Here is a 13485-nt window from a genome sequence, read left to right as displayed (position 1 = left end):
CCCAGCATCCCCCACTGCTCCAGCAATATGACCAATGTGAATGCTGACTAACTATATGCATGGATGATGACGTCCACCACAGATAACCTTGAAGACCCTACAGAAGGTCTAATATGAGGGTCCTATTGTCTGTTGCCTGAAAGATATAACTGCCACTGACTGATCTATCCAATACCTCTATCTGACATGCAGCAATTACTCCACAATGTTATTACCAATATGATACAATGCCTAATTTGTGATAATAACAAAATAGTACAAAGCTTCTAAACATCAAACCACCAGTTTTCCAACATCCCATATTGTATTACCTGCAGGAATAATCCGATCGAGTAGTTTTAAAGGTTCAGTTCAGTTATTAAGGATGTCTATGACTGTATTTGTCCATTCGCATTAACACATTAGTCTTAACCGGTATGTTGCATGTGCATGAACTTAGGCTCTATATTCTTGTAAGTCACCTTTACAGCATTATGTCTTCACTCTCCTTTTACACTACATCTCTTTCACATACTGTACATATTACCAAGCATGAGCTCAAAGCACAGTGGACTATGTATACATCCAGCATGAATTTAGAACCCCAGCTTACAGAATTTTCGTCTTTGAAGGAATTTGTATAGAACTGTTCTGCTCATAAACTGTTTGTTTTATATATTCTGGGCCTCTGCATCAGGGCTAGAAAGGTACATGGAAATGTTGTCAGGCTGCTCCACACTGAAGGTAGCAATAGAAGTAGGGTGGTTAGAGAGTCCTGCTTCAAAATGTTGCTTGCTACTTTGGTGGAAACCTTGGAATGAGGTTTGTGTTGCATGATGGTCTTTTGATGCAACTTTTGAAAAAAGTATAGGACAGTTTTTGGGGCTTCGACCAAAGAACTTCCAAGTAAGTTGTGGTTCCAAATCATGACAACAACACCAACAACAAAAATTATTGTTTTACTGGAGGAATTTAGTAGAGACTGAAGAAAGGGAACTTGCAGGTCCAAAATAAGCCATCACAACAGTTTTAACCAAACATTAGTTAAATACATATTTATCTCCATTTCATGTTTAATTATTTGTCTGTTTATTTGTCCCTTCCCACCTCCCATCCTCTTCCATCCCTCTTCTTTCCTTAACTTGCAGCCAAAAGTTAAGTTTCCGGGAACGTGTGCGCATGGCCAGTCCTCGTGGTCAGAGTGTAAAGAGCAGGCAGATGTCTGTGAATGACCGACGCTCTCCTGCCACAGAGGTGGGCGTGGAGGGCAGCAGCCCAGCCAAGGTCCAGAAGAGCTGGAGCTTCAATGACCGAACACGCTTCCGGCCATCCCTCAGGCTCAAGAGCCAATCTCGCACAACAGCTGAAGGTGAACAGCTTTTTTTTTATTTGGCTGGTGTTGTTTATTTGGCTGAGAATCAGAACTGTGGTTTTATTTACTTCACAAATAAGGACTTAATCTTAAAAACAATTATAGGTCATGTTTGCTTTGGTATCTGCTAGTCTTGACATCATTTGACACTTTATAAACAAGAATGAGTCTTTCCCTATATACCGTACTGCTTTTTTGGACTTTTCCCTGAAGGCAGAATTTACAAACGCTATCGGGCTGCAGTGGGAGAACATGGTCTCCCATGGGACCCTCTGTTTGCACTAGTTGACCTTGGCTCATGCTTCCATCACCAGAATGCCCCTCAGGGAAGTAGAACACAAAGTGGAGATAGAGACATTGTTTATAGGAGGACTTTCAGTATTGACAGAATCCTGTACATTAGTCACAAAGGATTGACAAAACCCATGTTCCCATGGGAAAATAAAACCCAGTGAAATAGTTCAGTAAATCTTTAGCAAAACTTTCAAAAACGACACTCAAAATGAGGATGTTTTTTTTTTTTCTTATTTTGTTTCAAATTTATATTTTTATCATATTTATTTGTTTTATTTTTGGGGGAATGAAAAGTCATTTTGTTGCCTTTCAGTACAGCAGTACTTCCTCTCAGTATTTATGCTGTAAAGCTCAGTGGAGTGGCCTGTGGTCAGTGATGGGGATCAAGGGAAAGATTTGCTTTGAATGCTGTTTTGATTCATAGCTGTATTGATCTGCCCTGGGCTTTCTCTTCTTTTCAGCCTAGTTTTGTTTTCAGCCTTTTTGAGGATCCGTTGTAAAAATGTTTTTGCTTGCTATCATTCAGATTCTCTTCCTTTCTCTCTTTTTCTCTCACAGCTGACACAAATCTTGGACCGGATGATGCTTTTGATGAGAAGGGTTGTCATTGTGATGTGACTGTGGAAGATCTCTCTGCCCCACTAAAAGCAGTGATCAGGGCCATCAGGTGAGTGTGACTTCCCAGAGAGCCTTGTTCTCCCCTAGTGAAAGTTTGAAGAATTCACACTGTGGTTGCAGGGTTGAAAACATTCATTTTGACCTTCCTGCCCTATTTGAGACATTAGGGTTAGATCATCACTGCTGTCTCTCTCCTGCTGGGAGAGGCCACTGATGTTGCTTCAGGTGACTTCTTTCACTTCCATCACTCCAAACTATTAGAGTCTCTCTGCAGGAGGGCTGAGATGTTCCCCACTCCTCTTTCCCAGGGTGTCAGATAGACATGTTCCCAGCCAGTTCTGCTCACAGGGGCTTGAATCTGCAAGACATTACAGAAACAGATCACTGCAATCTACTCTCCTCTGTGTCAATATTTTCAGTTTCAGCTTCACTCTGAAGAACGTCACGCATAGAATAGGTTTAGGTTTTAGTGTGCCGGTGGTAATACCAGTGTTTTCACAGCTAATGTCATCTATAACACATATCTTTACTAGAACATGAGCCTTACTTGAGTAATATTATAAACGGTGTTTTTAAAGGAGGTATATCTGATCATATGTTTCCTCTGGGTTATAAACTGTTATGGTATTTGTGATTCATTTCTGCCCTCTAGTGGTGTTAAGCAAGCTTTCACAACTTGCATTGTTTATTTGTGAGTTCCAAAGAGGGTTGCTTTATGTTGAGTTGACTCCATATATACACAATACAATGTTTATAGATGTGTCTTTAAACGTAACTAGAATTTCAAATTTAATATTACTTACCTCATGGGGAATTTGTATGTTCTTGTATTAAGCTTAAGTTAAGTTCATGGTTAAAATAATTAAAATCATTCAAATAATAATAAAAAAATACATTTTTTTAGACACATAAAGTTAATTCAAGATGCATTTATTGAAAAAAATGTCTTATTACTTATTTATTTTTAATTTTGCTTCTTAAACATGTCTTAAATGTCTAAACTGGAAATAAGAAAAAAAAAGTGCACTATTTTCCCTTACCCTTACTACATATGCCTGTGTGTCAGTATGGTGGTACATAATTTCTAAAGAAAAGTTATTTGAGTTTTGTTTCTTGTTTCACTGTTGACAGGATAATGAAATTCCATGTGGCCAAGAAGAAGTTTAAGGAGACTCTGCGACCATATGATGTGAAAGATGTGATTGAGCAATACTCTGCTGGTCACCTGGATATGTTATGCCGTATCAAGAGTCTCCAGACTAGGTGAGATTAACCAGCCCTGGTTGTGTGGTGAAAACTTGAACATGTGCCTGAAAGTTATAAATTCATTCATAATTTCTTGGTTTATAGTTTTACTTTTTTTTTCTTTTTTTTGGATATTGCATAAATTGTCACACACCAATACACATTTACAAATGCAGTTAACACAAATACATATTCACAGAAAGCTGTACAGAAAAAAGTTAAGTAACTTTGTTTTCTTACGTACACTTTCTACATCTACATGTCCATGTCTGTCTTATCTCCCTGTCTGTGCACTCCCATTCAGGTTGGACACCATTGTGGGTCCACAGACCCTGAGCAACAAAGCCAAGACCTTTTCTTCTCCTTCCCTGCACTTGTATTACAGCCAGGCCAAGAGGAAACACTCTGCCCCAGGGTCAGCTGACCCACAATCCCCCACCCCAAAAACACCCTTTAACTCTGGAACGAATGAGTCAATTGCTGAGGCTATGTGTCTAAATCTCCAGTGACTATTTCCCTCTGGACACCAACATTACAGCAGTTCAGTTTAATACTACAGACAAACACTGCACAAAAATAAACAATAAAAAAATCCTTAAATCAAGATAAATTGTGTAAGATACTAAAACTTGTTTTCAGGGAATATATACATTTATTTTTAATATCTGATTGTTGCTTGTTAAAATGTAAACATTATTACATTTTGTTAGATTTATGCTTTTGTGACAGAAACACAAAAGAATATTCATAATTCATGATATATTATGCAGTCTTATCTAAGTATGTTTAAGATGTGTTTATTTCAAAACAAGACAAAAATACTGAACAAGAAAAAACTAATGTTTAAAAGTTTGGCATCAGTTAGATTTTCTAAAAAAAAAAAAAAAAACTGAATTACACAAAAATATCAGGCAGCACAATAATAAGAAATGTTTCTTGAGTTAATAGTTTCTTAAGGATCATTTGACACTAAAGTTTTATTTGTTATTTTAAATTGTAATAATATTTTACAGCATTACTGTTTTATGGTACTGTATTTTTATGATCAAGTAAATGTAGCCTGGGTAAGCATAAAATATATCTTTTAAAAACATACGAATATCTCACCCACCCCAAACTTTGAACTGTAGTGTAGATTATTATTATTTATTTTGTGTTAGTTAGTTAATTAGATAGATAATTTTTACAATAAGTCTTCTTGCAGTCAAGGCTGGACATGTTTGTGATGTGTCAGTGACCCAAAGCCTCAAGCTGTTGGCTTTGTTCAGTAAATCCTTGATCTCTCAAATATAAAACTTTCTTCCTGTTTAACATGTTTGGCCAATGCTAAACCAGCAGTGCATGGCAGTAGACTGAATGTGCCTGTGTATAGTACTAACCTTTAGATTAATTCCTCTAGGCTTTCCCTATTGTTTGGGTCTATGTGCTTGATTTTGGCATGGAATCAAAAAAGTAGCATATTAAAATATTGTTATTCTTTAATATTGTGAACCAACAGGTGTGCAATCAATAGTTGTTTGCTAGCTCTGATTTCAACAATAATTTTTTACTTACATTTACTTAAATATCAGGTACCTCGGTGACTGGCTTTGAAACACTAACTTTGAAGCAACTGTTAATAATTTAAATTAGACTACTGAGACCTTAGGTTTGACCATTAACATGTTTTAGTAAATCACATGTAGTAGTAGTATCTTATCGTGGTGCCATAAGTACCTTCTGTTCAACCTTCTCTTTCCTCCCTTTCCTTGATGGCAGAACCTTAAAAAATGTACTTGACTCCCATATGTTTTCTCATCTAGACTCGCCACTGCTGTGGGTCCACATCAGACACTCAGCACCAAAGCCAGGAACCTTTCCTCTCCCTCTCTACACATGTATTACAGCCAAAGCAAGAAGAAGCACACTGGGTCAGAGGCCTGTAGCAGGCTGGGGGACTAGTCATGGGGCCGTACTTACCTCAATCACTTCATACTGTGAATGGGGTCCAATGGTGATGATGTATTTGAATAAAACTATTCATAGGGTTTATTTGTCATTTATTATCAGAACTGAAACTACCTACACATCCATTCACCTAGTAAACAGAATCCAAAATCAGTATCTGCAATGAATCTAAATGGCAGTGGTTCACAACGGTTTTGACTCCAAGGCCCCATACTTTACTAGATAAGAATTTTGAAAATATTTTTACTCACACGTTTACTCACATTTTCAAGACCATGGGAATCTAGGCTATTCTTCTTCTTCCTCTTCTTCAAAACAACAACAGCAAAAAAATGTTGTTGAGGGGCTGCAGTATAATAAGCAATGTCTTGAATTTTAGTCATTTTAGCTCATTTTAATGCTTTTGTCATTTGGAAGTTTGCTGAGGCCTTGTTGAGAACCACTTATTTATCTTCATCATTGGACTCCAAGTTGATTAATAAATAGTGTTTTTTTAACCAAGGAGATGATTTATTAATTGTGTAGTGCACACTTTGATTGGTTCAGCTGATTGCTGTTGGTTTCATACGCTACATCTACCTGAAAATGTACATTACTACATTATGCTAAAAATCTTGCTCACTAGGGGTTTTTCTGCAGCATGGTTTATCATTTTGGACTTGATATGTTAATCAGCTACTGTTGCATAGATAGATCAGATCAATGACAACCAATTCGTACAAAGAGCAAGTAACATTTAGAATGTAAAAAATAGAACTCTCAGTTGCACTGAATGTAGTTGTAACATTTACAGAAATACTGTATATCAGCACCTCTTTCTTACTCTGTAACAGAAAACGTAGATGATGGTGATGTACTAACTTCATTTCTTCTTCACTAACCAAAGTCCAGTCGTATCCTGCTGTGTTGTGCCCTGCTCGAGTTTGAGGAACAACAGTGTAAAGGTGTGCATCCTGATGTACTGTATGCTCAAAAACACTGTTTTTTTCTTCTTCTTCCTTATAGAGTGGATCAGATACTGGGAAAGGGACAGATTTCGGTAGACAGGAAAGGCAGGGAGAAAATCCTCCCCGAAGGAGAGTCCTTGGAGCATGACATGAGCATGCTTGGCCGTGTATGTAAAGTAGAGAGACAAGTAAGCTATATGAACTTGATGGTCTAAATAAACATGCTACAGTTACAAAGTTTTGGGGACAGTATGAATTTTTTTTTTTTTTTTTTAGAAATTAATTAATACTTTTATTCAGCAAGGATGCATTAAAATGAAAGTGACAGTTCAAGTATTTATAATTTCTTAAAGAGGTTGTATGCTGTTTGTTTTTTAATCATCAAAGAATCCTGAGAAAAATGTATCACAGTTTCCACAAAAATATTAAGCAGCAATTCTGTTTTCAGAATTGATAAAAATAGAAAAAGTTTCACGAACACCAAATCAGCACATTAGGATGATTTCTGAGGGATCGGATCTTGTGATGCTAAAGACTGGAGAAATGGCTGCTGAAAATTCAGCTTTTGCACCATAGGAATGAATTACATTTTAAAATATATAATTTATTTATTTCACAATATTACTGTTTTTACTGTGTTATAATCAAATAAATGCATTCTTAGTAAGCATAAGAGACTTCTTTCAAAAACATAAAAATCTTACCAACCACAAACTTTTTAAAATTATTAAGCATAAAATAAATAAAAAAAATCCAATGTGATGTTTTTATTTCTTATATAATACAGGTACAGTCCATTGAGTCAAAGCTGGACTCATTGCTGGATATATACCGGCAAGTGTTGCATAAAGGCTCCTCTTCGATGCTTGGTCTGTCTGCTTTGCCCCTGTTTGAGCTGGATCAAACCTCCGACTACCAAAGCTCCATCCATAGCAAAGACTTGTCATCCTCCTCCCAGCTTACTGGCAGTGGCATGTCTCGTTCGGGCAGCAGTAACCTGCACCGTGGTCTTCATCTTGCTCTGGCCCCCAGTGAACTCAGCTTGGGTACTGGTTACCCACATTCTGCCTCCTCCTTCTCACCTTCTCCACTCCTTAACAACCAACCCTCCAGCCCAGACAGTTTCTACCCTGCGTCCCCACCTCCCATTCTCACCCCCAATAACCTTTCCAGAAGTCACCAGCGGTTCAGTGAGCTGACCAGGCCGGTCCCAACAGTCCATTCAACCTCATTGACCCTTCAGCTCCCGCCTATAGTACCAACGCTTCAAAGTCGGCCTACCAGCCTTATCCCAGAGACACTGCAGGAGAGCCGGGATGAATGTCAGAGCAATTGCCTGTTGAGTACCCAAACCGAGGCTGAGTCAGACAGGGAAGCCGAGAGTATTCAAAGCATGGTACAGCTACGGGACAAGCCCGAACGTAATCCCAAGGAAGATGGGTCATGGAGAAGACACTTGAGCCTTGACATTGATCCTCTGATGCTCACGTCTTCCACAACAGCTGCCTCGCTTCAGGTCGAGCGTGGGCTTGGTAAGTCTCTTTCCGCTCAGAACCTCATGCTACCGACTGCTGCGGACTGCCATCCCGGCCTGTCCACCCGAAGCAGCGGCAGCAGCAACAATGCGTCCAACGAACACGAGCCGCTGGCAGAATGGGGCGATACGGAGCTGTTCATCAATGACAAAGAACTGGACACCACGGAGGGTGACTGTTACCACCTCCACCAACAAAGCAACGATACGACCTTCTCTTCTGAGCTGCTACGGACAGGAGTCAGTGGGCCATCTCCCAGCCAGGCTGGACCAAGAGATGTTCTTGAGTCCCATAACTTGCCTCATGTATGCCTCGAATAACCCCCGAGGCACAGGAACCTCACTGTGGAGTCTGGACACAACCTCATGTCCCTCATGTGCTTCTTTTCCAAAGGAAATTATGTTTTCTAATTTTCACAAGAAAAAGACATGCTGTTCACACGTTTATGTTCGTTCATACATATCAATGCATGGACAATTTGTCAGAAAAGAGAATTTATATTAACAAGAAACTGTTAGGAAAGAAACATTTAGAAAAATATTCTGGGTTCAATATAAGTTAAGCTCAATCAACAGATTTGTGACATAATACTGATTACATCAGCAATCATCATAACTGACTGAAAAGTGTGTAAAAAAAATGTAAGCATATGAAGGAAGATTATAATTTTATAAGCTTACATTTATTTTCATTGTGAGTCCATCACCCTAACCCATATACTTTATATACGCATTTACAAAATAGAAAATGTGGGACGAGTTGAAATTATTATTATTTATTTTGTGTGTGTGTGTGTGTGTGTCTGTTAATCAATCTTATGCCCCAAATGCTGTCGGCTGAGCAGAACTTGTATTGAACCCATAATATGCCTTTAAAATAATGAAGGGTTAGGGTACTGAATGAGCACTTCCTTCAGTCTTGCATGGGATCAGCATGTTTAAACTGCAACCGCAAATAGAATTGGAAGTGTGTACTGAATGCACCTGTATAAGCCCTCACTCAGCATTAGGATTCATTTCTCACTTCTTTCTGAATGTTTGGCGGTCCACTTATTTGCATGTGTTAAGAAATTGTGGGGGGAATAGCAGAAAACCAGATGGTCTTGGTCCAAAACCACATTAATCTGTGATACTATGCAAACCTCAGCCAATCAAGCAGGGTTTGCAAGCAACTCCGGAAGAAACCCAGAAACAAATGCATCTTCACGCTGTAGCCTACACAGAAATATGCTTTCTTAATTTGACTATGTCCTTTAAAACCTGAGTCTTAGCATTTGAAGAAAGCTGAATGCTGTTACTAAAGGGATGGTATGGTGTGTTTAGGTGTAATGTCTTGTGAAGAGGTATTTGTGACAATCAGGTTTTTTGAAAAGCCCTGATTTCAGATTTTTCTAATTCTGAGTCCTCATTTGGATATTTGGCTGCTAAAATGAAAAGAAAAAAAATGAGGAAGATAATATATAATTTTCATCATGACAATAAATCACACTTGCAATATCATAATAAATGATTGTAATAAAATTTTACATGTATATCGATTGCTTTGTAACCTGCATCCATGTAATCAGAAATGATCTTTGTCAAGTAGAAAGTCTCACAAATGTGTTTTATTGGAATTGCGGCAATATCTCAATTCTGTTGCATTTTCTGAATTTTTTTTTTTTTTTTATTTGTAGCAAGCAGGTGTCTTACACCTAAACCTCAGCTTTGTAACCTCTGTTCTACATTTTTAATTCCATGCTTTTGAATGGTACAATAAGTGCTTTAGCTAAAATGCTTGTCTGTATAACTTAGAATGTAACGTGTATCATTATGTGTATGTAGACTAACCATGATTAGCTGTGTTACTTTTTTTTTTTTTTTTTTTTTTTTACTTTTTTTTGTTTAAAGGTGTACATTAAAGATGTTTTTGCCACTGTACAATTGGAAGCACAACTGTTCAGATGTGTAGAGGAAACCTGCAAATGTGATGAATTGTTTTAACACGAATATGCTTTAAATAAGATTTATAATCCAGAGATAGTTGAGATGCTTATTTTGCTCTAGAATCGAGATAAATAATATAGGCACCTGAGAACTGAACTGAGAAAATGTCAACAGCTGTGGAACTAGATGCTTGAAATGCAGAAAAAAGGTTGTACAGAAATAATAGTTAGTATTCCTAACACTTTATGAGTTATATTATTATTGTTACTACTTTTTCTGAAAGTTTTAATTTGTAATTCAATGTTTTACGGTGCCTTTTTGCATTTTATTAAACATTTATACAACTTCTGTATTCACAGTACCTTGAACTCTTATTGAAATTGCTATGTTTATATTTTAATAATTGCACATTCTCTGTTTGGCTGTGAACTTAAAGCATCTGTCAGTTAAAGCAGCATTTCTTTGTTTTACCACTAGATCAAATAATTTATTACACAGAAACTGGCCTTAATATACATGCTTGATAATGTTAGCGTTCTCTGTCATTCAGAATAATTTATTTCATCATTGTGCACATAACAGAGTTGATGCTCTGGGATTGAAAAATGCAAAATGAAGATTTATGATCATCATAATACTTAAATAAACAAAATACTTGAAAATTGGCCTAGTGTGCTTGCTGTTAATGTCTGTGTGCCTTATTTTGTGGGCCTATATGTTAGATCCATTTTCTCTTCTCCTAATCTACATTTTGGAAGGTTTGGATTATGTGGAGTGAAAGAAAGAAGACAATCTATCCATTTTATTTAGCAGATGCACTGCATCAGTTACTATGGGGTGGCTATAATTACAGTTTTCTGCAAATAATATTTAAACAAATAATTTAGGATAAAGTAACGGTTTATTGTTCATCTTGTGTACAAAAAAAAAAAAAAAAAAACGCCATCCACAAAAATACCACTTTTACAAAAAAAGATGGTAACTTAATTTAGAAATAGTCGCCAGCGTTATATAAATAAATAAAGAGTAATAAAAAATAAAAATCACACACAAAGATTCAAAAAGGTCCCATATTAATTCGTTACGGTTTTCACAGCAGTAACGAATGTAAATGGCAGCTGCCATGTTGTAGTTTGTAAGGGATCACGTGAGCGTATACTGATCGAAGTTTCTGATCAGAGATTTGTGGTCGTTCGGGAGGGAATCGTCGATTAATTAAATTTGTGCTGTTATGTGTTTGTTTTAAATGTCGGACTGGGAAGATGAGTACGATGCGGATGGTGTGGAGATTTCAAAGCCGTTACCCGTTCAAACTGTACCGGTGATGTCATGGAGGCCTCAGTCTCCTAGAGGCGCGCGGAGCAGAGAAACCGCGAGTGTCGGCGCAAAGTTTGGTGGAGACGGTGAACAGCAGTGGAGGGACCTCGAGTCGACTCTCAGTCAAAAGTCTGTGATGGAGCAACCGGTAAAAATAACAGTTAGAGTCTGGGCCGCATTAATGCACGGGCTTACCTGGGCTTAAGCCCAGGGCCCCGGGCTGGGGGAGGGCCCCGATGATGCCGGAAAATATTGTAATCGGATTTTATAATTCGTTGGCTGTCCCTTTAAAATTACGCTTTATCGCTTTGCTTTGAATGCACGTGCGGGCGTTGCAAGTCCTGCTCGAGAAGTGTAGTCAAACCCTCTCACTCATTAATGAATGCTTTAATGAACCCTGCAATCATCAGTCACAGTGGGCATTATTTAATTGTCTGAAATCCAATAAAATTCATCATTGTCTGAAAGCATTCAGTTATTGGCCTGTATCAAACTCACGTGACATACTTACGTTGAATTCTTTATAAGATAATTGCCGCCTATTCTAATGATGACAATAACTAATCTAATAGCTAATCTAATGTGACAGCAATGTCTCGTAAATATGAAAGTGGTTTGCAAAAAAGAAAAACAGCACAAGATAAAGTAGAACATCAAAACACTTCATACAAAAAAAAAAACAGAAACTAACATCATATTTTAACGCAGGCCTAGGGAAAGATGAAGATTCTGCATACATGTAATTAAATAGGCCTTATCATACTAACATAATGATTTAAATAAACTCTTGTTACTATTAAAGTTGCGTATGCCTTCAGAAGCAAACACTTAATTGCGCTTGATGTTCGTATTACTTCTTTAAAGCAAGATATTTGGGCACATTTCATTTTTTACTAAAAAAAAATACATGAATGAGAAAATCGTGTAGGACGTGCTTGATGTTAAAACTACTTTTTAATCGCAATAATAAGTCATAAAAAAGATCTCTGTACTCGTGTTGACTGACACACCCTAAGCTCGTGTGCAGAAAACCCTCACAGACATCATGCAATACTGAATTAAATTGAGAATGATTCCATGACAAATGCATTTTTAACAGTCACTTGTTGCCACCTGGTGGGGTAACGTGTAATAGATAAAAACGGCCTAACAGTAAAAGGGGTGGAACACTTTAACGATTAATTATGCAGTTCCAATGGATGAAGGAAGGGCAGGGCTCAACCCCGGTCGGGCCAGTGATTCAAATTTTTACTTGCCCACAACAAAAAAATTAATAAAAGTAAAAGACAAGAAAATGGCCCTATAAAATAAGCATAGATATTGTTTTCATTGTCTTTGTTACATTTCACCTCAATAATAGGTTAATGACAGCAAGCTACTAGATTAACTTATATTTTAAATATTGTTAGACAAATAAACAGTAAGTAATAAAATAGTTAAAAATAATCAAATTACGAGTAATAGCATAAATAAATACAACAGAACAAACATATAAATGAAATAAATAGTGCTTTTCAAGTTTTTCATGTAGGTTTAAACAGGAGATTTTGAGGTACAGACATTGTAATCTAATGTATAACTATAGAATAGATTAAACTTTATTAAAAATTTATCAGTCAAGAGCAGTTACAGATGCATAAAAATGTTTTTAATGTTGAAAATATAAAACGTTAAATACAGTGGAATTATTAAAAAAATCAAGACACTTTAAACCTGAAATTAAACCCGCCAGTAGGTGGCAGCGAATCACTGTTAATGAGCAAATCATTGAGATTCAACCATTCATTCAAGCGGACTGATTCAATCAGGAAGTGTTGCTCAGAGACGCAAAACAATTCTGTGGACTTTGGAACCATTTTCGTTGGCGAAATACAGCGAAACAGATGATTTGGTGTCTAAAATGTAAGTCACTTGATATTAAGTTCTTGTTTATTAAACTTTACGCTGAATAAAATCATCACATTTGTAATCATGCTAATATTTGGAGAAAAACGGCACTCTTTGTGTAATATTGGTTAACATAGATATTAAATTATTAATTATATGAAATATATACAGGGGCATATTTGAATTCTGAGGCATTAAGACTAAATCACGTCCAAAATACTAAACTACTACACTAAGTCACTTAGTGCACACAATCACAGAATTTTTTTTTTTTTTTTTTTTTTTGTTTTTGTAAAGTGAGATGCATACTCGATAATATCAGATCGTTAAATTAACAATTACGATATCATAGACTACATATAACGCACACCCTACAGCACTGGCCCGATCGGGCAAGTGACAGTTCCGTCTACTGTCCC

The 13485-nt window shown here is 37.0% G+C and overlaps 1 protein-coding gene across 6 annotated transcripts in view; it reads left to right on the top strand.

Moving 5' to 3' along the window:
• The window catches only part of LOC109101141 (potassium voltage-gated channel subfamily KQT member 5-like), a 110182-nt gene extending 99655 nt beyond the window's left edge, over window positions 1-10527 (top strand). For 3 of the 6 annotated variants that reach the window (XM_042768966.1, XM_042768965.1, XM_042768968.1), the window contains 7 exons: window positions 1128-1348; window positions 2204-2312; window positions 3395-3526; window positions 3813-3923; window positions 5311-5418; window positions 6461-6590; window positions 7190-10527. In XM_042768966.1, the coding sequence (XP_042624900.1) occupies window positions 1128-1348; window positions 2204-2312; window positions 3395-3526; window positions 3813-3923; window positions 5311-5418; window positions 6461-6590; window positions 7190-8257 (1879 nt within the window). In that variant the 3' untranslated portion in view covers window positions 8258-10527. The remainder of the gene's footprint in view (window positions 1-1127; window positions 1349-2203; window positions 2313-3394; window positions 3527-3812; window positions 3924-5310; window positions 5419-6460; window positions 6591-7189) is intronic. The other 3 variants (XM_042768970.1, XM_042768971.1, XM_042768969.1) reach the window with 2 other exon arrangements.
• Window positions 10528-13485: the final 2958 nt, after the last annotated feature.

Source organism: Cyprinus carpio, chromosome A13, assembly GCF_018340385.1.
Source record: "Cyprinus carpio isolate SPL01 chromosome A13, ASM1834038v1, whole genome shotgun sequence".
Taxonomy (NCBI): domain Eukaryota; kingdom Metazoa; phylum Chordata; class Actinopteri; order Cypriniformes; family Cyprinidae; genus Cyprinus; species Cyprinus carpio.
The sequence above is the reverse complement of the archived record's forward strand: the minus strand, read 5'-3'. Positions and strand labels throughout refer to the sequence as shown.